The sequence below is a fragment of the Alternaria alternata genome (assembly GCF_001642055.1).
Source record: "Alternaria alternata strain SRC1lrK2f unplaced genomic scaffold CC77scaffold_3, whole genome shotgun sequence".
NCBI classification, from domain to species: Eukaryota; Fungi; Ascomycota; class Dothideomycetes; order Pleosporales; family Pleosporaceae; genus Alternaria; species Alternaria alternata.
In genome coordinates this window covers 1,606,328-1,631,083 of record NW_017306192.1, presented here as the reverse complement: position 1 = coordinate 1,631,083, position 24,756 = coordinate 1,606,328, and the positions used below count along the sequence as shown (strand labels likewise).

At 50.0% G+C, this 24,756-nt stretch overlaps 13 protein-coding genes across 13 annotated transcripts; 8 read left to right on the top strand and 5 right to left on the bottom strand.

The window, feature by feature from the left end:
* Positions 1 to 304: 304 nt before the first annotated feature.
* Positions 305 to 2,977, top strand: CC77DRAFT_1028558 (cytochrome P450; the record flags this gene model as incomplete). The annotated part of the gene is made up of 5 exons (XM_018526455.1): positions 305 to 307; positions 1,358 to 1,544; positions 1,593 to 1,905; positions 1,958 to 2,486; positions 2,531 to 2,977. 5 exons carry the CDS (start codon positions 305 to 307, stop codon positions 2,975 to 2,977), a joined length of 1,479 nt encoding a protein of 492 aa, XP_018390256.1.
* A 365-nt stretch (positions 2,978 to 3,342) lies between these two features.
* On the top strand, positions 3,343 to 4,672 carry CC77DRAFT_1091715 (hypothetical protein). The gene is made up of 3 exons (XM_018529584.1): positions 3,343 to 3,509; positions 3,560 to 4,439; positions 4,494 to 4,672. The coding sequence occupies exons 1-3, from the start codon at positions 3,470 to 3,472 to the stop codon at positions 4,606 to 4,608; spliced, it is 1,035 nt and encodes a 344-aa protein (XP_018390255.1). The 5' UTR covers positions 3,343 to 3,469; the 3' UTR covers positions 4,609 to 4,672.
* A 611-nt stretch (positions 4,673 to 5,283) lies between these two features.
* CC77DRAFT_1058018 (FAD/NAD(P)-binding domain-containing protein) lies at positions 5,284 to 6,703 on the top strand (the record flags this gene model as incomplete). Its single annotated transcript, XM_018528091.1, has 2 exons — positions 5,284 to 5,799; positions 5,849 to 6,703. The coding sequence occupies 2 exons, from the start codon at positions 5,284 to 5,286 to the stop codon at positions 6,701 to 6,703; spliced, it is 1,371 nt and encodes a 456-aa protein (XP_018390254.1).
* Positions 6,704 to 6,729: 26 nt separating this feature from the next.
* Positions 6,730 to 8,931, bottom strand: CC77DRAFT_1058017 (hypothetical protein; the record flags this gene model as incomplete). Its single annotated transcript, XM_018528090.1, has 3 exons — positions 6,730 to 7,700; positions 7,754 to 8,012; positions 8,068 to 8,931. The coding sequence occupies 3 exons, from the start codon at positions 8,929 to 8,931 to the stop codon at positions 6,730 to 6,732; spliced, it is 2,094 nt and encodes a 697-aa protein (XP_018390253.1).
* An 862-nt stretch (positions 8,932 to 9,793) lies between these two features.
* CC77DRAFT_1047361 (hypothetical protein) lies at positions 9,794 to 11,189 on the top strand (the record flags this gene model as incomplete). Its single annotated transcript, XM_018527492.1, has 2 exons — positions 9,794 to 11,005; positions 11,119 to 11,189. Exons 1-2 carry the CDS (start codon positions 10,204 to 10,206, stop codon positions 11,187 to 11,189), a joined length of 873 nt encoding a protein of 290 aa, XP_018390252.1. The 5' UTR covers positions 9,794 to 10,203.
* Positions 11,190 to 11,677: 488 nt separating this feature from the next.
* Positions 11,678 to 13,083, bottom strand: CC77DRAFT_1091712 (Isochorismatase hydrolase). Its single transcript, XM_018529583.1, has 4 exons — positions 12,253 to 13,083; positions 12,034 to 12,153; positions 11,946 to 11,966; positions 11,678 to 11,893 (listed from the first exon to the last, which is right to left on the bottom strand). The coding sequence occupies exons 1-4, from the start codon at positions 12,627 to 12,629 to the stop codon at positions 11,737 to 11,739; spliced, it is 675 nt and encodes a 224-aa protein (XP_018390251.1). The 5' UTR covers positions 12,630 to 13,083; the 3' UTR covers positions 11,678 to 11,736.
* Positions 13,084 to 13,254: 171 nt separating this feature from the next.
* CC77DRAFT_1038093 (ClpP/crotonase) lies at positions 13,255 to 14,500 on the top strand. Its single transcript, XM_018527094.1, has 2 exons — positions 13,255 to 13,781; positions 13,833 to 14,500. The coding sequence occupies exons 1-2, from the start codon at positions 13,487 to 13,489 to the stop codon at positions 14,417 to 14,419; spliced, it is 882 nt and encodes a 293-aa protein (XP_018390250.1). The 5' UTR covers positions 13,255 to 13,486; the 3' UTR covers positions 14,420 to 14,500.
* Positions 14,501 to 15,026: 526 nt separating this feature from the next.
* On the bottom strand, positions 15,027 to 16,526 carry CC77DRAFT_1047358 (hypothetical protein; the record flags this gene model as incomplete). The annotated part of the gene is made up of 3 exons (XM_018527491.1): positions 15,027 to 15,868; positions 15,920 to 16,311; positions 16,358 to 16,526. 3 exons carry the CDS (start codon positions 16,524 to 16,526, stop codon positions 15,173 to 15,175), a joined length of 1,257 nt encoding a protein of 418 aa, XP_018390249.1. The 3' UTR covers positions 15,027 to 15,172.
* A 1,227-nt stretch (positions 16,527 to 17,753) lies between these two features.
* CC77DRAFT_1058012 (hypothetical protein) lies at positions 17,754 to 18,398 on the top strand (the record flags this gene model as incomplete). Its single annotated transcript, XM_018528089.1, has 2 exons — positions 17,754 to 17,822; positions 17,886 to 18,398. The coding sequence occupies 2 exons, from the start codon at positions 17,754 to 17,756 to the stop codon at positions 18,396 to 18,398; spliced, it is 582 nt and encodes a 193-aa protein (XP_018390248.1).
* Positions 18,399 to 18,775: 377 nt separating this feature from the next.
* Positions 18,776 to 19,478, top strand: CC77DRAFT_1058011 (hypothetical protein; the record flags this gene model as incomplete). The annotated part of the gene is made up of 3 exons (XM_018528088.1): positions 18,776 to 18,986; positions 19,065 to 19,304; positions 19,357 to 19,478. 3 exons carry the CDS (start codon positions 18,776 to 18,778, stop codon positions 19,476 to 19,478), a joined length of 573 nt encoding a protein of 190 aa, XP_018390247.1.
* An 862-nt stretch (positions 19,479 to 20,340) lies between these two features.
* On the top strand, positions 20,341 to 21,399 carry CC77DRAFT_927307 (hypothetical protein; the record flags this gene model as incomplete). The annotated part of the gene is made up of 1 exon (XM_018533986.1): positions 20,341 to 21,399. One exon carries the CDS (start codon positions 20,341 to 20,343, stop codon positions 21,397 to 21,399), a length of 1,059 nt encoding a protein of 352 aa, XP_018390246.1.
* Positions 21,400 to 21,524: 125 nt separating this feature from the next.
* Positions 21,525 to 23,054, bottom strand: CC77DRAFT_1047355 (hypothetical protein; the record flags this gene model as incomplete). Its single annotated transcript, XM_018527490.1, has 3 exons — positions 22,446 to 23,054; positions 21,626 to 22,395; positions 21,525 to 21,575 (listed from the first exon to the last, which is right to left on the bottom strand). Exons 1-3 carry the CDS (start codon positions 22,837 to 22,839, stop codon positions 21,525 to 21,527), a joined length of 1,215 nt encoding a protein of 404 aa, XP_018390245.1. The 5' UTR covers positions 22,840 to 23,054.
* A 427-nt stretch (positions 23,055 to 23,481) lies between these two features.
* On the bottom strand, positions 23,482 to 24,743 carry CC77DRAFT_1017157 (hypothetical protein). The gene has a single exon (XM_018524348.1). It carries the CDS (start codon positions 24,299 to 24,301, stop codon positions 23,558 to 23,560), a length of 744 nt encoding a protein of 247 aa, XP_018390244.1. The 5' UTR covers positions 24,302 to 24,743; the 3' UTR covers positions 23,482 to 23,557.
* Between the last annotated feature and the right edge of the window lie 13 nt (positions 24,744 to 24,756).

Here is a 24,756-nt window from a genome sequence, read left to right as displayed (position 1 = left end):
TCATTATATGGTTTCAAATAACACTCATAACAATCGGCGTGATCCTCGGCTCAGCTATTTCTATACCAATATCAAGACGAGTGGTTCCGTTTCCGGTGTATCAACGCTAAAAAGCGATACAGTACCAATGGATGATCGTTTGCTGTGAGCAAATCCGGCCAAGCACTTATACGTTTCTTACTGAAATACCACAGCGATATCATTTCTTCCACCGGTGATTTGCCATTCATTGCAGACCAAGAAGCCGATAACGTAAGGCTCCAGCGAGAAAAGAGAGAAGCTAAAGTGGTCGCGAAAGAGCTGCATGGTGGCCTTGACCGAACGACCCAGTCTTTGAACAACCTGATGGCCTCATATGCCAATCCTCTGCGAGAGAACAACACGATATCAAGCGACAACGTGGCCATCGAACAGCGACACACCAAGATGAGGGCAGAAGCCGCCACCTATACGTGTGAGATCCGCACTATGACCACCAAGATACGAGAGATGGAGGAACAAAGTCAAGCATATAAGATCGAGAACACGAAGCTTCGAACCACCTCACGAAATTAGAGACTGAGTTGGAATTTCTTCGACTTCGAGTAAGAGCCCTTGAGTCGGGACAAGTGCAAGGACGGATCCCAGACAATGCTGTTCGAGCTTGATGCAACGATGATGACGAGTAATACGGCCAAAAGTGAACCTCTAGCGCTAGCTAGCAATCTAACTCGGTCGAGTTGAGATGTGTCACCTCGAGTGATCGAGATCTTGTTTCCATCATATAGCATCGAACATCGTTTACGGTTTTACTTGCCAAAGTTTTCGCCGCTGCGGCTTGCATGCATTTGACCATTTCGTAACCCTCCCACAAGGGCATGGTGAGTCAGGAGTCAGTTTAACTCCGGTGCTGTGAGTCGCGACGTCTCAAGTCGACTGCAGCAGGTGACAGGATCGGTCTCTTCTCAACGCGAACTCCGCGCAAATAGCATGATGTTGGCACCTCCGCACTTCAGCCTACATCAATTAAGCTTCTCATTGGACATTGATTCATAGTTGCCGACGTGTCAGCCCCGTCGGAACTCTGGTCGTGCTAACGAGAACGTTCAAGGGACCCGCGGCCACCGCCCCGTCGGCAATAGATCGCCTGCGTACGACGACTCTCCACAACACAAGGTAATCAGACTTAGGAGTTTCAACGTTGATCTCTCTGGAATGACAGTAGCTACTGTACAATATAAGAGAGATCCATGAACATGGCTCGAAGTTTGCACTTATCTGCCATATTATCTGGTCCGTGATGTTTCGCGCAACCATCATTCCTCGTCTCCAGGAAAGCTTGGCAAGCTCTGCCTTAGGCGACTGCTCCTTTCTTGAGCTAACGATTTTCATCATCTCCCTCGCAATCACTTTGGGATCGTCTCGAGCAGTTTATCTGGTCTACTTCCATCCATTAGCATCTTTTCCTGGACCCTACAAAGCGATTTTCTCAAGTTGGTGGCAATACCCGTTGAGCAAGCATGGGAAAATTGAAGAAGTTCTCGAGCACCTTCATCGAACATACAGTATGCTATATCATGGTTTCTTTGAATAGAACATTGACGATAAGACAGATACGCGTGTACTACGCATCGGTCCAAACGAGCTACACATCACCGATCCCACGCTTTACCACACCATCTACTCGCAACGCTATACGTTTCCCAAACAAAAATCTTTCTATGATGCCTTCAACACGCCCCATTCCGTCTTTGTAGAGCATGACGGAGAACTGCACCGTGCGCGACGGAAGCTACTTAGCAACTTCTTTTCGAAGTCTTCTGTACGAGCCATGAACAAGATCTTGCTCACAAAGGTCACTATCATGTGCGACAGGATCGCCGAGATGAAAGGAAATGGCGCAATCAATCTGTATCACGCTTTCAGGTACCGGAACCGAAGCAAGCTAACCGGAGATTAGCTAACAAACGTGTCACAGATGTCTAACGGTAGACTTCATTACCGAAGTTGCTTTCGGAGAGTCCTTCAATCTGACTACCGAGTCTGAAGACAACACATTCAACACACCTTTCATTGAATGTTTTGACCTGGCTTCCGAATCGCTATGGGACCTGTTGTTCTTCCCCTTCATCCGAATCATCGTTAACAAATGTCCGCCTGCTGTCGCAGCAAAGCTCAGCGAGCCAGCGGCAAAGTTCCAGGGCCTCATTCGTGCGGTTGCTGCTACAGTAGCCAACTTCAGACGTTTGAAAAGTTCCGGTAAATGCCTGAACCGTGAGATCGTGTTCGATGCCATGCAGCATCTGGACGATGAGCTGGTGCAGGCTGAAGCTTCGGACATCTTGATTGCAGGATCTGATACAACGGCTACAACCCTCGCAGTTGCCGTCCAAGCGATTATAGAGAACCGGACAATATTCACTAATCTGAGAAATGAGATGAAGGACGCTGGTATTACGGCAGAACACGATTTTGACCTTCTTAGACTCGAGCAACTTCCATATCTGGTATGATTCTTAGATGAATAGCAAAACAAAGCTAACGCGATCAGACTGCTTGTGTAAAGGAAGCATTGCGCTGCGCTATGGCAGTGCCTGGAAGACTTCCGCGAGTTGTACCGAACGGAACGAAACCACTCGTCGTTGACGAGAAGGTCATCCCCGTCGGAACCATTGTCGGCATGTCTGCCTACTCGATGCACTACAACGAGAGCATTTGGGGCGAAGATGCCAGAGTATTCAACCCATCCCGATGGCTAGTTGCAGATGCAAAAGATTTGGAGAGGTATCTCGTAACTTTCTCCAAGGGTGTAAGGCAGTGTCTCGGAATCAACATTGCATATGCGGAGATCACACTCACGCTCGCAATGTTAGTTGCAAGATTTCGCTTCACGATCGACGAAACAGTGACGGAGTCCGATGTCAGACAGCTAGACTACTTTGTGAGCGCGTTCGAGGGGACAGGTATCCGTACTTACGTCCATGAGGACAAGTTGTAGTGCTGAAGACTTGAATGAGGACAGCGAGAAGATGAATTCAGGCTTGATAGATATATCGGGCATCTGTTTTGTTCAAAGCAAGCGCAAAAGTAGCGAGAGATAGAGACTGGAAGTAAACAAGAACACCGTCACATCTGTCAAGCTGGCAAAACTATGTGGTATGCAATGAACAATGTTGCGATTCGGGAGATCCAAGAGATCATTAGCCTGATGGTACGAATCAATGTACGAAACGTGAGTGGCGCCCACTAGCTTCGTCGCACATACTGGCGTGTCCTCAGCCTCGTGTGCTCAATCCCCGCCCTCTTCCGAATCGGCCGAGAATAGTCTAGTAGTAGATCGCGTTCCCCGTCGGCTACGCCCCCACCAAAGACTTGCTAGTAGGCAACCTACGGGACCCTGGTGCCAAACATAAAGTAAGTCTTTGACTACTCTTACGTGCATGCATAGTCATCTTGAATACACCTGATCAGAAGGATACGCTCGAACTTCATGCCAAACACAATGACAGGTACTACAATAGAATGGTTTGGTATGGTTCAGTGGCATCTATACGATAAGATGGAACGCTGACTTCAGTAGGTGCGACAACATTTCGCCTTCGAACCAGCGGGATTACTATCTTTCTGGATACGTGGCTCGACCGGCCCTCCGTATTGCCGCGATATTTGGCTGTTGACAACGTGAACGAAGCGGATTACATCTTCATCTCTCACGCCCACTTCGACCACCTTCCAGGAGCCGATCGCATCGCGATTAAAACTGGAGCCATCGTTGTTGCAAATTGCGAAGCTATCAATCTCCTTCGTTCCGCTGGCGTCCCGGATGAGCAACTTATGCCTGTATCTGGCGGAGAACGTATACCGCTCTTCACGCGTACTGTGAGGGATCAAGCAAAGCGCGGCGAGGTTCCAACAGCCAAAGCTCTTCCAGACCAGCCGAAAATGCCTGATCATTCTCTCGCTTCTCTTGCAGTACATGTCTGGCCATCACTACATGCTTTTATGCCCAATCCTCATCCCGATCTGATGGACACTGCAGTTGTGTACACTGGAGGAGCCTCTCCTTATACGTGCACTTTGGACATTAGCAATGGGATGAAGTATGGCCTCTTACAACTAGATAAGCTCGTACCAAAGGACAAGATGAATGACGGGATGCGTTCGTTCCTTGACTATGTCCACGACAGGAGCACCAATCTCTTCTCACATTGCGATGGTGGCCAGCTCATGTTCAATATAATCATCGATGGTAGCGCAATCCTGTGGAACGCTCATCTAGGTACCTATGAGGGTGTCATCTCGAGAGTAGAGCCCAAGCCGAAGATTGCGCTTCTTGCTATCGCTGGGAGAGCGAATCACGATGGACGTCCCTTCAATGGATCGGCTGCACAGTTTGCTGTAAAGCAAGTTCGGTGGCTCGATCAACCGGAAACAGTGATCTGGTGTCTGCACGACGATAGGTAAGTCGATCAATATTGCTGCATTGGAGGGATTACGGCTGATCGCTGGTCCAGTTGCATTGCACCATACAAAGTAGATGTCACAGGAGCTACGACAAGCGTAGAGAAGGAGACAACCTCTAGCGTACTGAGCCTAATGCCTGGGCAATGCACAAACCTAGACATCTAGCTATGGGCCACTGTACATCAGTATTTAGTCATTCTTGTATGGAAGTCGAGATATTTTAAAGTTGATCCGCTGATGCCATTGCTCGGGCATGTCAGAGGGAATTGAACCTCATAGTGAAAGTCTGTGTTTCATAGTCGCAGTGTATGTGCAACTTCCCTTACGCAAGAACAAGGGTAGCTCCTACCTCCACTACCCCAATCGGCGTCATGTGTTCAATGTTGTGCATACGTTCCTTGCAACTGCCCTGCAAGAATGGATACACACCTCCGGCTGCCGGTCAAACATAGACGCCGATGCATCGCTGTTCGCTGTGGATGGTCTGGCAATCGTTGTGCGAAGCCGAGTAAAGTGACGGGGATGTCTGTGGGGCCGGCGGCTCATGGTGGGACCAATGAACATCTCCGGACTCGACAATTCATTACCACATGGCGTGCACTCCACACAGAGTGTCCACCATGGGCCGACACAGTCGGTCATAGTGATTGAGTAACCCCGCGTTTGACAACGTATATGCTAGGCTACTGAATCGTCGAAGTGCAGGTTAGTCGGTGGTTGTTGAAGCCGGGGTAGTGGAAGACGGCCACTCCAAGTTTATAATCATTCGCGTGTCCACAATCCTTCCATCTGCCCGTTATCTATCAACAATTTTCTCCAAATCTGTTCTCGTCTCTCGAAATGGCCGATTTTAAAGTTGTCATCGTTGGCGGCGGCCTGGCAGGTGCTCTCTTAGCGAACGGTCTCCGAAACAATGGCGTCCAAGTCATGGTCTACGAGCGTGATAGAGCGGACTCCAATCGAGAGGGCTACCAAATCCGATTAGGACCTGGATCTCAGGCAGGCTTTCGCGCATGCTTGACTGATGACCACATTGGCAAGATAAGTGCTAAACTTGGAAAGTCCTCCGGGGCACAAGCAACAGCGCCTTCCCTTTTCAACACGAACTTCCAAGAAATCGTCGACTTAACGCAGTTGCCTACTTATTCAAAGTCAGCTGGTATCAACAGGGTCGTCTTAAGAGACATACTGCTTGAGCCGATAAAGAAGAGCGGCTTGATCAAGTATGGAAAGGGGTTTGACCACTACGAGATTATCACTGAGAAGACTGGCAAAGAGAGGGTTAAGGTCTACTTCTCCGACGGTACTGATGATGTGTGCGATGTGCTCGTAGGAGCTGATGGGGCGAACTCCAAGGTTGGTGTGACGTAGTGTTAGGGTAGATGAAGGGTTAACGGTTGTACAGGTAAACAGGCAGCTTGGCTTGAACAACATCAAGCTTTTGGATAGCCACTGGGCTTTCCTAACGAAGGGGAACCTCCCATTCAATCGCATGATGAGCCTGCCTCCCAAATTGCGTCAAGGACCTGTCATCGTCTTCGCCGGAAGTATGTCATTCTACTATGCTCTGTATCTCCCAGAAGCGGAGGTGGCGGACGAACACCACAAGGGCGTCAACGAAAAGGTTGCGTTGCAATATAACGAGTCGGAAGCATCTTTCTACTGGGGTTTGGTTGTCCCAGTCGACAAAATTCCCTTCAAGGAAGTCTCGGAGGTCAAAGACCACAGAAAGGTTTGTCGCGATGCGATCAAGGAATGGGCGCCGGAGTTCCATAGGATGATCGACATCAGAGACGATGAGTCCGGTGATACCAATATGCTCGTTACGCAACTACGTGCTAGTACACAACCCAGAACGGATTGGCGGTTACGAGCTCAGGAGGAGGGAGATGGCAAGGGAGATCCCCGGGTGTGGGTGATAGGAGATGCCATGCATGCTATGCAACCCAATCGCGGCCAGGGAGGTAACCAGGCGCTGGCGGATTGTGCCGACGCACTTCCTCGGCTGCTTCATTTGAATTCATTAGCTAGTGTCGGCCCAGAACACCCGACATATGAAGAAGTGAAGGATGCGTGCGAAAAGTACGAAAGAGCCATGATACCGCGAGCTTTCTCTTGGGTTCGGAAGAGCGGAGGAACTAGCTTTCCCAGCATAAATCTGGATGGCTTCCTGGGTGTTGTGGTACATTATGTGGCTAAGCTGGTCATGCCACTGCTGAAGTTGTATCTAATCGTCTTGCCACAGAAGGACGGAGAATGAAGCCTATCTGGGTCATGACGGATACCTCACATACCCCTTGGCATCCTTCCTTGACTCATTTGTGCAAAGCAGCCTACGAGATCCTCCGAGATGCCTCGCCAAGGTCTCTGAGATCGCAAGATGTTCCCTGCATCAGCTAGTAATCTTTGACTGCTCTCAGTGCTGTTCAATATGCCGATACCTGTGATATGTACTCTCGAGCCCTCGCCGTCTCTTGCCCATGCAGTTATGTCGATCTTTTCTTTGATCTTGTCTAGACGAACTAGATCCCCTGACGTATCCTTTTGGCCCAGTATTTGGTCATAGAGAAGTATGTAGGTGACAGCGATAGCGAACGAAAGGGTTGCATAATATGCAGGATAACGATCATTCCGAGTGAACGCGTAAATCTGAGCTGCGTGCCACAAGCAGATCCTAGCTGTATCCAGGTTGCGTCGCAAATACTCTTTCAGTCTTTCCCTTGTCTTTTGCATTTCAGCGAGGTTCGCTTGCCATCCTACTGAGGCGTAAATCATCCGTAGTGGGATGTTCCTTAGTATAGAAATGACGTGCACAACTGGGTCGTACATGGTATGATCGCCAGCATGGCATGAGAGATGTGTAGATGTGATGGCGTCTTCAATCCTTTGGTCCAAGTATGTAATGTCATCTGGAGAGACTCCAGAGGATAGCAGACTATCTCGATTGGAGTTGACATCTTGTTCTTGTAGAGCGATCGCCAGTTCGGGCCTCAATAGGGCGCTCAAGCGCCGTGAAGATCGCACCTGGTCCAAAATAGCTCTCTCGTCAGCGTACAGACTTAAGATTTGAATATTGCTGGCGAAGTGATCGAATCTTGACGCTTGGTTGTCGGAGGCTTCGTAACGCTTCTGCTCATTCCATGATCTCTCAGAGCGACAGTTCCAGACAACATGAGTGCAAGGCAAGCGCTGGGCGAAATCTGTAACTCTGAAGAGCGGACGCTGGTCGAACAAGATCAACTGAAAACATTCTAGTGCTATTCGAGGTGTCAAAAGGTTATCTTAATAATATCTCCATCGTTCGACTTACTGTATACGCAGTGAACGAGACGAACAACTTCTTCGCCTTGCAACCATGGCATCCATCCGTGATCCAAGTTTTGGTCTACTACAAAGTCCTCGCTGTCAGGGGCACCTGCGCGAGTGGATAGAGAGCGGCACAAGTTCGTGATCATATTTCGCTCTCGCTGCAACACAGCATGGTCTGATTTGCGGCCAGATGCGAGAAGTCCTACATCCCGCAGAAGCACGCTCTGAGCAAAGGAGATCTCGGTTCGTCTTGTAAAGACCTAGAGATCCCAAGGGCGTCAGATTTCACAGCTTTGATCTGGCATGCAAACTTACATGAACTTTGACAGCTTTCCGTAGCAAGTAGTGAAGGACTGTAGTATACGTAGGTGCGTCTTTCACTTCAGAGTACTGACTTCCAATGGCGGCGACTGCTATCAGAAGGACTCCGCATATGTCACCTCTTTCAACCCTGACTGGATGCAAAAAGGGAAGGTATGGATCGAAATACTCGAAGTACAACTCTACAAAAGCATGGAGCATCCGAGAGTGAGGAAAGAGCATGTCGTCATGACCGCGTTCCGAGATGTAGAAGGAGCGTGCATCTGTGTAGGCTTTTGTAGGTATTGCGCTTACATGACCGAAAATCTCAGCGCCTACAATTTGTAATGTATTTTCTTCGAGCATAGGAAACGACGGGCACGAGCGCGTCAGATGAGAATCTACTGTGCCTGCAGTCTTGCCCAAGACCCTCCTGTGGGCCTCAACAGTAATGTGTGATTCGACCTCAGGTCTTGGAAGTTCGTCATTATTAGTGGGCTCTATAGCGACCATATTGCCATAACTGGATATGTAGGAATCTGATATGCCTGACTCGAGTGTGCATGGTATCTGAAAGGAAGTTTCGTTCACTGGGATCATCCAGGCGAGTGGTAAGTTGAAGTCGGTAGACAACCCATTGAAGTAGTTTATTCCGTTTGAAGGAAAGTTCGTGGGTAATTCGGAATCCGATCTGTCTCCAGAGCCAGATATATGCGAAAGACCAGACCAGTCTGTGCCGTGCATTCCCTCAGATAGGGTATCGCCCATGGGGATAGATATGGGGGACCGACGTAGCAGCGCAGCATCGGTAATTTGCGACGTTGTCTCAAGGGAGACAGTTGTGGATCCTGGATCTGAACTGAAGTCAGGCGGCGCCATGTCAGTTCCATGTTCGTGAACGATTTCGAACGATGCGTGGTTCGCGAGAGTATTGCTTGTTGGGGGAGCAAGAGCGGCGCCCTCGGATTGATCATCGTTGAATTTGCATGAAAGATCCTTCCGATGGCATCTTGTACAGGGATTCTGACCATAGCAGCGCTGCTTTGCTTTCACACAAGAAGCACATGCTCGTGAGGCTCTTTTTCTATCACTCTGTGGGTGTTCAGTCCGAGCGTGGGTGAGACGATGCCGATAGAGCGTATCGCTCCGGGATGTTAGTCATTTGCTACAACACTGAAAGGAAGCTGATTCACATACCTCCTTGAGAAGGATTTCGAGCATAGCCTACAGTTGAAAGGTTTTGAGCCTGTATGACGAAGAAGATGACGCTGAAGGTGACCATTGCGCTGGAAGGTCTCGGCGCAATATCTGCACGTCAATGCAGTTGACTGAGTTGACATACTCGTGTGGCTCGCGTCGTTTTGTGGGTTCTGGATGCATGTCTGTATGGTAAGCTCATCGAGCGTGAGCGCTTCCAACCAAAGAACTTATCGGGGCCGGCAGTCTCCGGAACGCTCGGTTAATAAGATACTACTTGAACTGTGATACTGATGTGAACAGCGCCTCCACTGAAGACGACGCAGAAGGCGAAGAGCGAGCAGCTGGTGTCGTGGGATTGGTTGATGCGGTACCGCGGCCGCGACAGAGTAGAGAAAGTCAGATGGTAGCCTATGGCATCTGCGGCCCCTTGCAGGGATGGTGCGGGGTTCTCGATCGATTGAGCATAGCGTCGGTGTCTCGAACGCCGACACGCTTGCATCTCCAATGCTGCCCAAGATTAGGACTCGCTCAAGCCATCAAACCCCCATCGTTTCGTACACCTTTTCACAGATGCATTGCGTGTCCATCCGGAATTGGGTTACTGACATCGATACAAGTACAATCTGATTAGTGATGATATAACGATGACTATCTAGCGGTCGTCGGTATCTAGGTAGAGTTGAGTCCATCACATCAATGGAATTGCTCATTGGCGAGCGCGAGACGGCTTCTGAACTGCGAATCAGATGTCTTCACATTGCAAATGTGACCCACTTATGCGATCATTCAACAAGAGTCTTTTGGTCCATTGAATATGACACTGTGCAACAGTCTCTCAGGATCGATCTGTTAATCTACATTGTTTCTCAACATTCCATCATACTTTGTGCATGACCGGCAGTTCAAGGTCGTTTATTACTTTCCAACACCCCCAGATCAACTTCTCTCAATATGCTTCGCACACCTGTTCCAGAGACCATGTCGGGGATACGAGCGCATATGTTGGCATCATCGAATGCGGGTCAAGACGCAAATTCCGACGTGTCAGCAATATTCGATGAGCTCACTGTAGAACTACGATCGCAACCAAAGAGCTCGAGCGAGATAAGGCAATCCGCTTATTTGCAACACAAAGCGGACTTTCAAGAACTGGTCACCAAAGGCGCCAGGCTCTTTAAGCTGATGATCGCCGAATCGACGAGCTCCGCACAAAGCAGCTTCACCGATGTTGAAGACCTTCAAAAATGGGGTTACGACACATACAATTACAACGATGCGTCCGAGCTACGAGGTATCGATAGCGTTCTGGATACCATCGAGGTAAGTAAAAAATCCACGCGATTACTTAGCCCGAATATACCTGTCAGCCATACACACAAGACACCGGTTGTTGTCGAAGGGATGTTATTTCCAGCGACCAACGCGCTCTTATGCCAAGTCATAAATATATCAGATGGGATCATAGTTGCTTACGACAATTTTACCGCACAAGGCGTGAACGGGCGTAAAGGATCGCGCGTGCCACCTCTAAACCACTGGTCAGATATAGCGTACCTCCAATGGTTGTCCAAAGCCGAGCCGGATTCCAACTTGCGTTTTGTACTTAGGTATAATGTGATAAATGATGGGACTTGCTTTGCGTTGGACTTTATGGAATCGCACTGCGGTTTCGCATTAACACAGTGGCCAGGAACGACGTATTACCCAGGATCTAACGAGTTCAATGCGTTGTTAGGGTCGCCCAATGGTCAAGGTGTGGCTCATATGCTCATCCAGCATCGAAAGCAGCTAGGTCACAAGACGGTCGAGAAAGTTATTGTTTTTTTCATTGCTTGCCGCGGCAAAATGCTGCTATTTCATCTCCAGGATGTGGAGGAGACGTCACGTCACGACGCCTGTTCATAAGCGACACTCAACAGTGCCAAAACAAAGGCTGAGTCTGATCGCTCCAGCGTCACAACCATGTTAGAGAACGAAGAAACACTATTTAAGCACGTGTTAGCTTAGAATCAGAAAGCGAGCGAGCCCAAGGAAAATCGAGATGGCGACATCCTCCGCTAATCTTAGATCGGTGGAACCAGTCACTGACAGATCTTGTAGAATATCACCAATATTTCAGGGCCTCTTAACTTGCGTCAACACATAATCGGGGTGCGTCCTGGTAATTATCTACCAGTACTGAACTGTTCTTGTATACTTCCCATACTCAGGAACTCCATGTGCAATGGATAAGAAGATATGTGAGTAGGGACGAAGTGGCCTCGGACCTGAACATCGCGGGAGAAGATCAGGTTGAGCGATGCGTTGACTCGGAGCCGCATACAAAATTTCATGTAGATAACGCTGGGTGAGCAACACCTGCACATAGACCACTGTCATCATGTCAGGATTTGAGTCGTATGGACGGGGATGACAAGAGTAAAATGGAAGGTGTATTGCGCCTCAAAGTGGCTAATGTATGGTTGCACTGGCGTCAAAGATAATCTACAATCCGGACTTGACTTGGTTGTCTTTCTTCGCATCCTCTTCAAGACTTTCAGCCCACTGGCCAACTGTCTTCACTTCATCTACGATGAGCGGCCAGACCAGATTCTTTCCCGCATCGTGGTAGGCAGGCGAATGGCCAGCCGTGGCGTCAGACCTATTGATAACACATCAGTCACGTACTATCATATAGGGCTATCGCGACTTACAGTATCGTCACATGGTATCCACTATAATCAGCAAGGTCAGTGTCTAATCTTCATTGTGCGAATCTATTGCGGAAACAATGACACTTACAGTTCTCTCCCATACCTTGCGGTGGATTCAAGGCATGTACTTGCAATCATCCCTGCCATTACTAAATGGGTAATTTCGCGTTGATGGAGCTGGTAGTCGAGGTCGGTATTCGCAAATCCACTGATTGGTATCATTAGTCAAATGGCGGTCATGTGAGCGAACGAATAACGTTGCTCGTCCCGACATCCAATCCTAGGAACGCAACGTGATTTCACTTACCTGCTATTCCAGTGCTTACTGACTACAACGTCTTTATTTCCGAAGACGTCTGGCTCTAGTCCAGGATAGATCTCGGCTCCCCAACTCCCTTCCTGGAGCAGCCTATGCTGGCTCATTCCAGATGTCGTTGGGTTCATGTGGAGCCATCCCTGGTAGTTACCTTCCTTCCATTGCTGATGCAAAGAATAGTAGATCGGTATGCCGGCCTTGCGAGCTGCTTTGACGACCTCTTGTAAATGGTCCAAAGTGTTCGTCTTGGCCATGGATTCGCTGACAAAAGGGTTGATCTTTCCCTCAGGGTGAAGAAATTCATTGTAAACGTCGATGAGAACTAGAGCAGTTCTATCCACAGGGCTGGATGAGCTTGGAGATGCCATTTCGTAGTAGCTTGATAGAGTATTGGCGCAGCTGATGAGAGTGCTCGTTATGTTTCGAATAAGCTGAGAGATGTGCGTCTCTTAAAAGCGTTCCTTTATCCATCTACTACTGGTGGACCACATCGTTGCTGCCTCGGTACTGGAGAAAATGCGTAGAGCTGCCAGTCTCGCATGACAAACCGATCATTCATCATGCGCTCGCTAATACATTTACTTACCGGATCACAGGCTTTAGTGTTATACCGGCATCCGTGGCTATTGAATGTTCTTGAGTGAGCTTCGCAGAGCTTATCGAATAAGCGTCATGTCGTAGCACCGGCAACGCTGCTCTCGACCGTTAGAGCTAGCTGGGATAACCACCGAATCATTGGAAAGCTAAGCAGAAAGGCGGGGCTGAAGAAGCTAGGATTGCCTCATCCCAAGCTTGTAAACATTCGAAATTTGTTCAGTAAACAATCGGGGTTGATGAAGCCTCAGTGCGGCGGGTTTGAGACAGATTAATAATCTAATGAGCTAGCCACGACGAACCTAGCGCGACCCATGACATTCAGCACGTACCAATCGGACATATAACCGGACGTTTTTTGTTGGAAGTCGAGTATGATGCGTGATACATCGGGATTTGAGAAGTACCGCCGGCCGGACTGGAGGCAGTTCTTGATCAATCGTGGCAAAAGAGCATCAACACTCACGAAATGAGATGGAAAGTTACGAAAAAAGGGGTGAATGAGGCAAAGTTGTAGATGTGGACTTGAAATACATAATGATATCTGAGGTGAGCACATGAAATAGTGGCACATCAACAGTTTACAGTCGCTCGCCTCGCCTCAGAGATCGCCTACTACACAACCTCCAGAATGAACTTTTCGTGGCAGTCCATCTGCCTCACGGCATTCGGCATTTTCTCAGCAGCTCGCGCGCTGGAGTTACCGGAATACGCTGGGTTGAAGACATCGCTGAACAACAGCATACTCGAAGTCACTCTTCATAACTCAAAGTCGCTTCACAACCTCTGGGATCAAGACACGCAGGATGGATTGACTGATCTCGTCGGAAGGCTCCAGAAAGACAACGAAACCAAGGTTGTCATCTTCAAGAGCGATGTTCCCCGATACTTCATGGGTCATCTTGACTTGACATTGCCCAACCTTCGTACGTATCGATTCCTCATGTTAACATACTTATGACTGATGTCTGTTGTAGCTGAAGTTGTTCCCGCTTTCAGCAGGCTCATATATAATATCTCGCAGCTTCCCCAGGTTACGATTGGCGCAGTGGAAGGTAGAGCGCGAGGTGCTGGAAACGAGCTTCTCGTTTCACTTGACATGAGATTCGCGGTCAAGAACGACACTCTATTCGGACAGCCAGAAGTTGGCAGTGGTACCATTCCTGGAGGCGGCGGATCTCAGTTCCTTCCGGGGTTGATCGGCCGTGGACTGGCCATGGAATACATCCTTAGCGCTAACGACATCAACGCCGTAGATGCGGAGAGAATTGGCTGGATCAACAAGGCTTTCGATTCTTCAGCAGAGATGTACAAGTACATCGACGGACTCACCACGCGTTTCGCTTTGTTTCCACAAGGAGGATTATCAGCCGGTAAGACTGCGATCAATCGTCGTACCACGCCAACGCTCGAAGACCTTCAAGGAGATGTGAGCTTGTTTCTCGAACGTATCGAAGATCCTATCGTTCAAGAGTTGACGGCCAAAGGATCAGCTGGAAACGAAACATCGGCTTTCGAATTAGAGCTCAACCTTGGAGAAAATATCTTGACCCTGTACCAGTAGAGGAGCGGAACGGTGGCCCGATTTGAGTGGCCCGAGGGTAGTGCAAAAGGAGTATTTGGTTACAGTGAATCCCACTGAGCGGTTCCGGTGGAGCTGTTTGCTCTATGGCGCATGTGTCAATATTATCGTTACCAGCTCTTCAAACTGATCTGTACACAAATTACAAGTTTACTTATTAGTCACAAGTCGTTGTCGTCTTTTTCGTTTGAAATGTCTTCAAATGCGTCAACACGCAGACCGAAGATGCAGTAGACGTTCAATTCTTGGTTGCATGTAAACTTCCGCCGTTCACGTCCGTCCCGTTCCTGCAGCGCATACTCCTAGCAAGCGTAAACATCTCGCTAGTTCACTAGTCTTTTAAGCCATCTGCGCATTTGACCATCTGCGATAACGGTAATTTTCGCGTTACCATTACAGGTTGATGCTGGACGAATGCACAGTCGGGAGATTCGGTGCGTAGCTGCGATGGCGAGTGGGATGCGCTATGAGCCGGCTGGGTGGGAATCGCGAAGAAGACGCGCTATCGGAAGATCGGAAGTGAAGGTTTGCCGCTAGGTAAGTCATTTCATCTTCACTCTCCCGAGGTCACTCTCCCGAGGTCACTCTTGCCATCCAACACTGCGTTTCATTACACATTTCATTATACATATCATCGATTTTCATTGGAGATGGCCACGCAGTGTGTGAATACATCTATCTAAACACGTACACTCACTCGACAAAGTCTGTCCGTTGCCGCTTAACGCGTTGTTACTAAAAGTAGGAGCGCGGCCGCTTGCTCCCAGTCTCGAAGGTGCCGCCGGTGCTGATGGGATAGATGCCTAGCTTCTCGATTTCCATCTTGAGCGCATCATTCTCCGCCTTGAGCTTCCGAACCTCACGATCTTTAATAGCAGCCTCCATTTTTAACTTCAGAATCTCTATCCCCTGCTCTTCAAGCTTGTCTTCAGTATCTGGTAGGCTGGTCGTGGTTATATCGTTGTGGTCCATCACGATCTCCTGTTTAATACTCTCGTGTTGAGCTGGAAACGTGAGAGTATAAGGATCTTGGAGCCGAGGATCAAGACTGTTGTTGACGGTCATCGTTGGTAGACTGAATGGGCGCTTTGGCAGTGGGAGCGGCTGTTGAGATTGGACATTTGGGACGAACAAGGATCCTTCGGCAGTGGTAATGAATACTGAGCGGGGTCTTCGCTCCGTATCCATGATCCTGGCTGTCATCGCCTGTGGGTTGGGTCGGCCGTTATAGAAGGCTTTCACAACTGGATGATCTGGCTTTGCGATTATGATACCGTTGGGGCCGCGTGTTCTATCCAGGACACCAATGTCACACAATATGGCCAGCTCTCGATCTTCAGGACGTATCTGTCGGTCTTGGAGGGTCTTTGGGTGGTGTGGAATGCTGTGTCCCTGGTACCATTGAGCGGTGCAGTATAATAGTGGACAGCTCTGTTAACAAGGTTAATTAGCACCCTGCTGCACATCTTTGGCGAATCTTACCTCATGCTTGTGGCGGCCTGTTCCACAGACCTGGCATTTCTTTCCGCAAGACGTTGCTGAACCGCCCGCGCGGATGGAATGCGCTTTCCAACAGACTTTACAGCACTCCTGCCTGAAGAAGCGGGTGCCAAAGACAGTGGGTAGAGCGAGCTGATCATAGTATATCCCGGCTGGAGGAAAATACCGCTCGACCGGATACCTCAACTCATGTGCATTGTTTCCCACCAGCGGCGGAAGAGGCGCAGGAGTCTCGATACGCAGGAGGGACGGGGAGTCGCCTACAGGCAGATCACATTGAGCAGCTGGTGATTCGCTCTTGATGCCTATCGGCTGCTTGTTGGCGCCAGTCGGCTCTCGACACTGGTCGACTTGATGATCGACTTCAATGGGTTCTTCTGGGTGTCACTAAAGTCTATGGCAGTGATAGGAAGTACTCACGGTAAGACTGTATCAACTGCCGGCGCGTATCGTGTATGTAATTCTCGGAGGTTGCGGTCTCACTCTGCTCTCGTATCTCACCTTCCTCGGACACAGGACCTTCAGGATTTACCGCGAGCGCAGGCGAACTCGGGTCATACAGTGGTTTCATGACGTACAAGTGCGCCATTTTGACTTTGTGGGATTGGCAATGCGCGTGTGCGTGGGTTGTTGTGGGTGTACGTGTTCAGTGTTGACAACGACGTGCTGAGGCCTATTGTTTTGTTGACTTGTACACACCCGATCGGGTAGGTGCGTCTCTCACTCAAAGCCACGCGATATTCCAATATGAGCTGTCATACTAGGTAATTGCCACGTCAGTATACGAAGGCGCGGTGAACTCCTCGAGTGAAGGAGGACCAGGTTGAACAAACCGGTATGAGCAGTGAAGGAAAGAGGCGACATGCTGTGTCCAGTTCACGCCAAGATACCATGACTAGATGTATCTGTTCTGAATTTATCCTCATTCCTCAGAGTCGATATCATCGTTTATCGGTAGATCTCATCCTCGAAAACGAACGAGCCTGTCGCAAGATTGCTGACAATTGAACGCCGTATATCTGCCTGGCCATTACTACGTCAGGCGCGTGGTCAAAAACAGGGCGATGTTTCATCGATTCCTGAATGCCTTACATCAGTAATCGGCGATCTTTGTTATGTAGATGCGGTTCCTCATTCAGATTCTCTCTCTTCCGTCATGTTCACCTCCCTTTTGAGACATTGACACAAACGGATAAGCAATGATACTGTTCTAATCTTGTCTTAATCGACACTGACATAGGCAGCTGCTCTCGTCTTTCCTTCAATTATGAATCACACGAAAATAGCGCGAGCACCTTGCCAATGCTTGTGTTGAACTGCATGCACTGCATAGATCTCTTCGATCTCGTCGCGCATCATCTTAGGCAACACGTCCACTTATATACATGACATGAACTGGATTATTCGAACCTGTGAGGGCTAACGCAGATAATCAACGGGATCGCCTTGCATTTTTGAAGAAGACAACTATAACCACGACACGTGAGATGGAGATAATAGCGTGAAAATTCTCGATCCTGGAAAGTTAAGTTTGGAAACGACCTTTGTCCCCGTTGGCCATGCGGTACACGTCCGGGAACTCGTGCGGCAAGCTAACCTTCTACAGGCATTTCGATAATTTGTAAACATAAATAACGAGAAAACAAGTGGCGAAGGGTCGCGGAGCTTGGAAATACCCGGGAGTGTGCGACAAGGCGCTAACGCAGGTGGGAACCTGGCTGCACGTGAGTGTTCGTACCCAATGCTTCTTCGTCTTCACGCCGCCATATCTTGAGTAGTCGCTACCATATAAACCCGTATTGGGAACTTTGAGAATATGGCAGTGGAGCGGAATCACGATCCGTCTGGCGCAATGGTCGACATCCAGAGAAATATCCCTGCCAATGTAAGCCCTTCACGGTCACTACTGATGAGAAACAAAACGATAAACACTGACCGAACATCATAGCAGCGCGTTCCAGATCCCACGTTGAACAACACGAGCAGTGTATTGCCGAGGAATGAGATAACGCTCGAGCTTCGTCCCTCCTATCCGTTGACCACCACCCATTACGGCGAATGCATATACCTCTCAGAGTACCAAAAACGTCCTCCTAGCAAAGCCGACGAAGCCTCTCCCAACTCTTCTCTTTCCGCGCCTCTCCAGAGTCACCATAACTTACCGCCTACGCCCTGTCAAGATCCTATTCCGCCCTCACTCTCCCACAATCTCATCACCAAAGAAGACTATGAGAGTATGGTCAAGGAAAACGTAAGGCTGAAACTTGAACTGGAGATGGCGAAGGAGACCGCCGAGAAGGCCACGAAGGCATGTCGCGACCTCGCCGCGTGGACTATTTGGGAACGGAATAGATTGCTGTGCGAGCTAGCGGAGGCCAAGGAGGTGCATCGCGCTTTCGTCGATAACGAAGTCAACGAGCTCATGGCAGAGGAATCAGGCTATCTACCTTTTTGTCAGTAGAAGGTCCCGTCTATGCGTTATTTGGACATATGGCAATCGAGATCCAAGGAATTCACTGAAGTTCTGATAGTATCTTGATCATGTCGCTGTCCTTACGTGACCCCCAACTTTTGTTCGCGCTATCAACCGAGATTTTGTAGGTTGCAAACCGCAAGTAAATCTGCTGTATTGAGAACGCTTCATTGTGTTCTTGTCTTCGCCAAGCGGGGAAGGCGCGGGGTGCTTCATGGTGAGGGTGAATCAAGCCACAGCCAATTGGACAGACCTGTAGCCCCGCATTGTCGTCAAGGTCGTGATTAGACCCTCGCAACACATCAATCTCGAGATCAAAGCAAAGATTCCTCCCCAACACTGCTGCCAATCATTAGTCAAACGATATGGCACATTTCGTCCTGACACCGAAGTGGCTTGGAATGCTACGTGCGACTCGCGCTGCTACGGCAAGGGAGCCGACCGCGCCGCAACAAACAGAGTACGAAAGCAAGGCAAACGACGAGGACATGGAACATGACCCCACCCACTACACAAGCGACAGCTCTGAAGACAAATCTGGCAGCAATGCCGAGCCTGAGATGCCTGCGGGCGATAGTGGATAAGACAACAGCACTGGACACGCACTACCTGGGGAGCGTCACAGCCCCATAAGAGCAAACGATGGCATCAAAGTCATCTGGAAACACGTCGCCGATAAGGCCACTTTCCTGGCCACACAAGCCAAAGATGCTGTGACCGAAGCTGTCAATAAAGTCAGGGAACTTGGCTTCATCGGTACGGCAAAGGCAATCGGCGAATGGATCAAGCTACACCCATGGGAGACCGCGCTGATAGTGGTGCCTCTCGTCGCGCTCATCGCCACAGCTATAGCGCTCTCGGCTACGGGATTTGGACCAGCTGGAATCGTCGCTGGTAGGTCACAGCGAGACGTTGATCGTAAAGAGAAGACACTGATATTCCGTAGGCAGTACAGCAGCGATCATCCAGGCGGGTATCGGCAACGTCGTCGCTGGTTCGATCTTTGCGACTTGCACCAGCGCTATGATGGGCGGATCTGGAGCTCTGATAGTGTTTGGAGGAGTATAGCTTGGATCGACAGTCTTCATGGCTAGTCTTGCGGTAGCCTGGAAAAGGTGGAGAGATCGATCACAGCTTGCGATGGTGCTTTCGAGGAGCGACTCACCCAAGACAGCCGCGGAAGAAGTCAAGCAAGCTGCGTCTGACGCCGTGTTTTGGACGATGTGTGCAGCAGCTTATGTGGTGTACCGGGTCAAGAGTTGGTACCGAGGACATGGGAGAGGGGATTCAACAGTTCGCAAGTTGAAGAGCGAATAGGTCGACAAGGCACGCTTGACTAGACGAAGAAGATTGCGCGTTTGGGAGTGCCACAGCCCTGAATCCTCGCATTGCTGAGGATATGGCTTGGAAGTTGCTTCGAATTCAGTGGTCTGTGAATCGGAAGTCCGCATAACCGCTTGCGCCGAGCGGAGCGCAGTCTGAACCTGTCATCAAACAGAGCAGACACGCCATGCATCGTGCTGATGCATTAGGCATGCTAGATTAATGAAATCATGGAAATCCATCAACTGACAAAGTTCGGCCGTTATGGAGTGTAGTCGTGAGAGATTCAGGAGTCGTTCTAGCTTGAATGAGGCGTCCCACTGGTGCTGACTAACGAGGAAGACGGGCAGCAACGGCGGCGGTGCGGCATGCCTCACCTCCTTCCACATCCGACGCGTCGAACATGCCAGCAGATCGAACGCGAACCACAAACTCCCAAGGCAGGCAAAAGTCTTGCTCAGAGTGCGCTAAAGCGAAACGCAAGTGCGGTTTGGAACAGCCTCATTGTGCACGATGTACTAGACAGCACTTATCTTGCATCTATCCACCAAGGCCTGGTGCGCAGGCCGCAATTCCGCAAACTAACGCAGCCGAATTGTCTACTAATATGGGATTTCCACAAACACCGGCAGATATTACAGATCTAGTCAACGATGATGTCGAATTCGACTTCGACATGCCTGCCATGCCAACAAACCCCACGGCGGATATCCTGGACTTTGACTTCTGCACTGGCGCAAACTCGTTGGACGCGCTTTCGGAAATGCTGGCCTCCCAGTCCAACCAGTGGAATCCCACAGCCCTGCAAGCCGTCTCTGCGCCAGTCAGAAAGCCCTTCACATCAGCGCATCTTTCACCTTACGCAAAGTCCAGAGTGGAGTACTCATTCGAGCATATCAAACTCGCGCCGAAGATGATGGTAGAGCAAGCCTGTACACCATGGTCGCACCCGATGCTTTACGAAGAGTACATGCCGAGATCACTACAAGACGCGCATGCTGCATGTGCCCTCTACATCACTATGAATGACGTCAACTCTGAGCATGTTGCACGGTACATTACTAGCCGCGCCCAAGAGCTTGTTACCAGTGCCACGCCAACTACACCAATTGAGATTCTTGCTCATACACAAGCGCTTATGTTATATCAGGCCATGCTTCTCTCTAGTGGTGGAATACGGCTCTGGGCACTAGCTGATACCCTATTGCCTTATCTCGAGGACATGGGCGCCGCTCTGCTACCGATTGCGGCTGAGGAGAGTGACATACCGGAGACTATCCCACTATATCCCAGCACGGTTGCTCGAACGGCCTGGAAATCGTACATTTTCCGCGAATCAGCCCGACGGACTGTTCTGTGTGCCTACCATATAGCAATTATGTGGACTTTGTTCAGCGGTCAATTCAAGACTTGCTCCCACGATACCTCTCTGAGGAACCTCGTCACACTCTCGGCACACTTGTGGAGAGCGACCAACCCCTTCGACTTTGCCATGGCTTGGAACGACAAGAATCACTTCCTTGTTAAAGAGCTAGACTTCACGGAAGTCTTAAGGGTTGCGCAGCCGGATGACTTGGATGTGTTTGCTAATATGATGCTTGTTGGACTGCAGGGTATAGACGATGTACGAGGTTGGTATCATACACGAGGTGGCGCCTTGCTGTAGCCCCACTCCCAGCAATGCCAAAGCATCTAAACTTGTAGGATTGACTGATATTCCAACCTCGTCCATTCCTGCTTTCAAGCAACGGTCCAATTATTCAACGGACTCCGGGTGTTCATCACCTGTACTCAGGTGTCCTTGTCGCCAAAGCCTTGCATATTGGCTCCTGGAACCGGTACCTGATCATGATTAGCAAAGTTCAAACCATACGCAACATGGTATGACTTACCTCAGGGTAGGACCACCACCTGTCATTGTTGTCGATGAACTCTTTGCCCTTCTTTTTGCCATACTCAATGATCCAGGCCTTCTCCGCATTGGACAGTGGATGATGACGCCAAGGACAATTGACACCCATCTCGCAACGCTTACGCGTGAGGAAGGTAGCGAAGCAGAGTCCTAGGTCGTGTCGCTGCTCGGATCCGTACAGTGCTGGTGCAACCTTACCATTGCCACCATTGATGAAACGCTGGTTCTTGGGTTTGCGTTCATACATGACTTTGATGCGGTGGTCGTAGCCGCGCAGGTCTTGCACTGTTGCAGGTATTCCATCGACGTCTGCATTCTTGAAATGCGGAAGACCTAAGAAGGGCTCCTGGACCATGGCCTCGCGCTGTGGGTGGATATGATATTGGTCTGGCTTTTCAGACTTGGTCAAAGCATCATCGTCATCTTCGCCCCAGTCTACCTCGTCTTCAACGTAGTATCCAGCACACGATGGCGAGACACTCAACTGTTCTTGGTCACTCCAGGTGTTGGTGGACAAACGACCATCGGCAGTAACTTTGGGTAATGAAGACTGTCCCACGTCGTCGCCCTGGTCATCGTTGCAATCTCCGTTGAACCCTCTATTCGACTCATCGCCAGCATGTTCGACCTCAGGTTTGACCTGGCCAACGCGTACCTTACAGGCACGGGCGATGTGTCCTGTCTCTCCACACCGGAAGCAAGCCTTCTTGCCAAAATGTGTAGCGATGCTACAATCAGCGGCTTTGTGACCTTCTCAAGGCTTAGCGATTGTATATCAGCAGGCTATATTAGCAACACACCTGGCTCATTGCAACAAAAGCACCGTATGCCATCATCTCTCCGGTTGTCCTTATGAGAAGGTATGCTCACGGACTCGCGACGCATAGGGGTTGGCTCTCGGTATCGCGGCGACTCACCAGAAAAGTCTCGAGGGCGGGCAGGCGAACGACCTCGCATACGCTTTGGCTCGTGGACAGGCGAGCGACTGCGCCTGCGCTCTTGCTCTATTCCACGAAACTCTGCCTCAGCTTTTGCATAACTTCGCTGTCGTACTTTTCGGTTCGGACGACCTCGACCTCCCGCCCGCTGGTGCTCGTAAGCTTCTGGTGGGGGTGCGACGGGAGGCGGTGGAGGGTTGTTTGGACCATACGGGCCTCGTTGTTGTCTTTCTCGCATATCAGGTTGCCGCGACATGCCTATTCTTGTCAGTGTAGGGGCTTGGTTAGCTTGTTCGTTCCAAGATCAAGTGCAAAGGCTAGGTGTCGGTTTCTCGTTGACGGAGTGAAAAGTCTATGCGCGTGAGACAAATCTACGTGACCGTATATTCGCGCACAGACCGCGCATGATACTCACGTAGTTAGTGTTACAGTGGAAGTGGTTTATACTATGACATCAATCTCAACTATGAGGAGTGTTCAGTTGTGCTGAAGTAGTGCATCAAAGTATTATCGTTGGTTTAGTAGCCATTCCACTCCCCTTCATTAGATATGCCAGCCGTAGAAAAACGTGTAATTGATAGCCTTAGTAACGTTTAGATGAGACGAAGTCCCATCCAAGTGAGTCGGTCGAAAAATGTAGTGAAGTCACTCAGGAATATGGAAGATGGAGCGCCCTTGTTGAGTCTGTCTGGCCTACCGACTGATGTTGAAGCGGCTTCCTGGTTGCCTTTCTTGAAGGTTTTGACAACAAGACCAAGAGCAACATGAATTTTAGACTTGATCAGCACTTGTTAGCATCGTGACATCAGTCAGCATAGGCGACCTTCTGCTTGGTATGAAATGTAACAAAATATCATTGGAATCAGAATCGTAAGGTCAAACACCTCGTTCAAAGAAACCGGGCCTACCCTAATACAAGTATAGTATCAGAAAAAGCTATTCATCTCCTTCCTCCCTATATCAAAGTCCTCAGCCTATAAACCCTCTCTGAATACACTTCTCCGGCTCTCCGTCGGACTGTTGTCGATGCTGTCCACACTGCCCGCCTTCTTGTGCTTGGGAGCGCTTGGCATGGTCGCCGTGGCACCGCCCCGATAACTCGTATCAGCATCTAGCACCGGCCTGGGACTCACGCCTCTGAGACTCGCCGCGTTGTCATCGCCGAAAGGATTACGCGCGCTCTGTGCGTCAAGATGTTCGTCGTAAGAGTCTCTCGTGCGGCTGCGTCCGCGACTGGGCTCGGTGGTGTTGTTGTATGGGGAAGGGTTTGCATACGGGTTCGCAGTTTGTCCATGGGTAGACACGGGTTCGTGAAGACCGAGTTCCTGCTCTTCATAGTATGCTTCGTCGCCCACGCGCGAACTCCAGGCTTCATCGGGATCAAGACGACTGCCTGCACCACGGCCTCCGCCAACACCTCGTCCGCCGCTATAGCCTGCATCTTCGTAGCCGCTACCCGTTGTGTACCGGTTGTTCCTGTTCTTAAACTTGCGCAACTGGGTGTCGAACCAGCCTTTGATGCCTGTGGGCGCAGGGCCTGGGTAGTTTGAAGTTGCGGCGCCAGAGGACGAGGAGCGGCTGAAGGCTACCATGGGGTTCATCGAGGGCGGTGGTAGGCCATTGCGGGATGCATTCCACCGGGCGTAGAAGTACCACCCGAAGTAGGAGATTGAGAGCAGGAGTAGCAGGATTATTATGAAGACTAGCCAGCCGTTCATGTTGGAGGTGGTTATATGGGGTGTTGGGGGCGGGTATTAGGGTCGCATGTGCGATTTGGGCGTCGTCGTCGCGATTGCGCGGAATTCGACGGGTTCGCGGTCGCTGTCCCGGATACTCGTGGCTCCAAGGTGCGGATGCAAGAGGTGAGGAATTTGGTGATATCCCGACGTATGTGGTGTGCGACGTTGACTGTCCGCGCCGCAATGTCAATTTGTTGGTGTAGCTGACAAGCGCGGCTGAGTTGCTCGAGCCCAGGCTGCTTCGTATTGCCAAGTGATGACGTAACAAGTGCTGACGCCGCTGCCCGAATGTAACAATTGTCAGTTCAGGAAAGTGATCCTTCGCAATATCCGTGGCATCAATAACATCACGCTACGTAGCCTGCCCCCTTTCGCAAAAATTCATTCGGCCAGAAATGTTTCAGATTGATGCGTGCTTTTGGTCTCAAGATAGT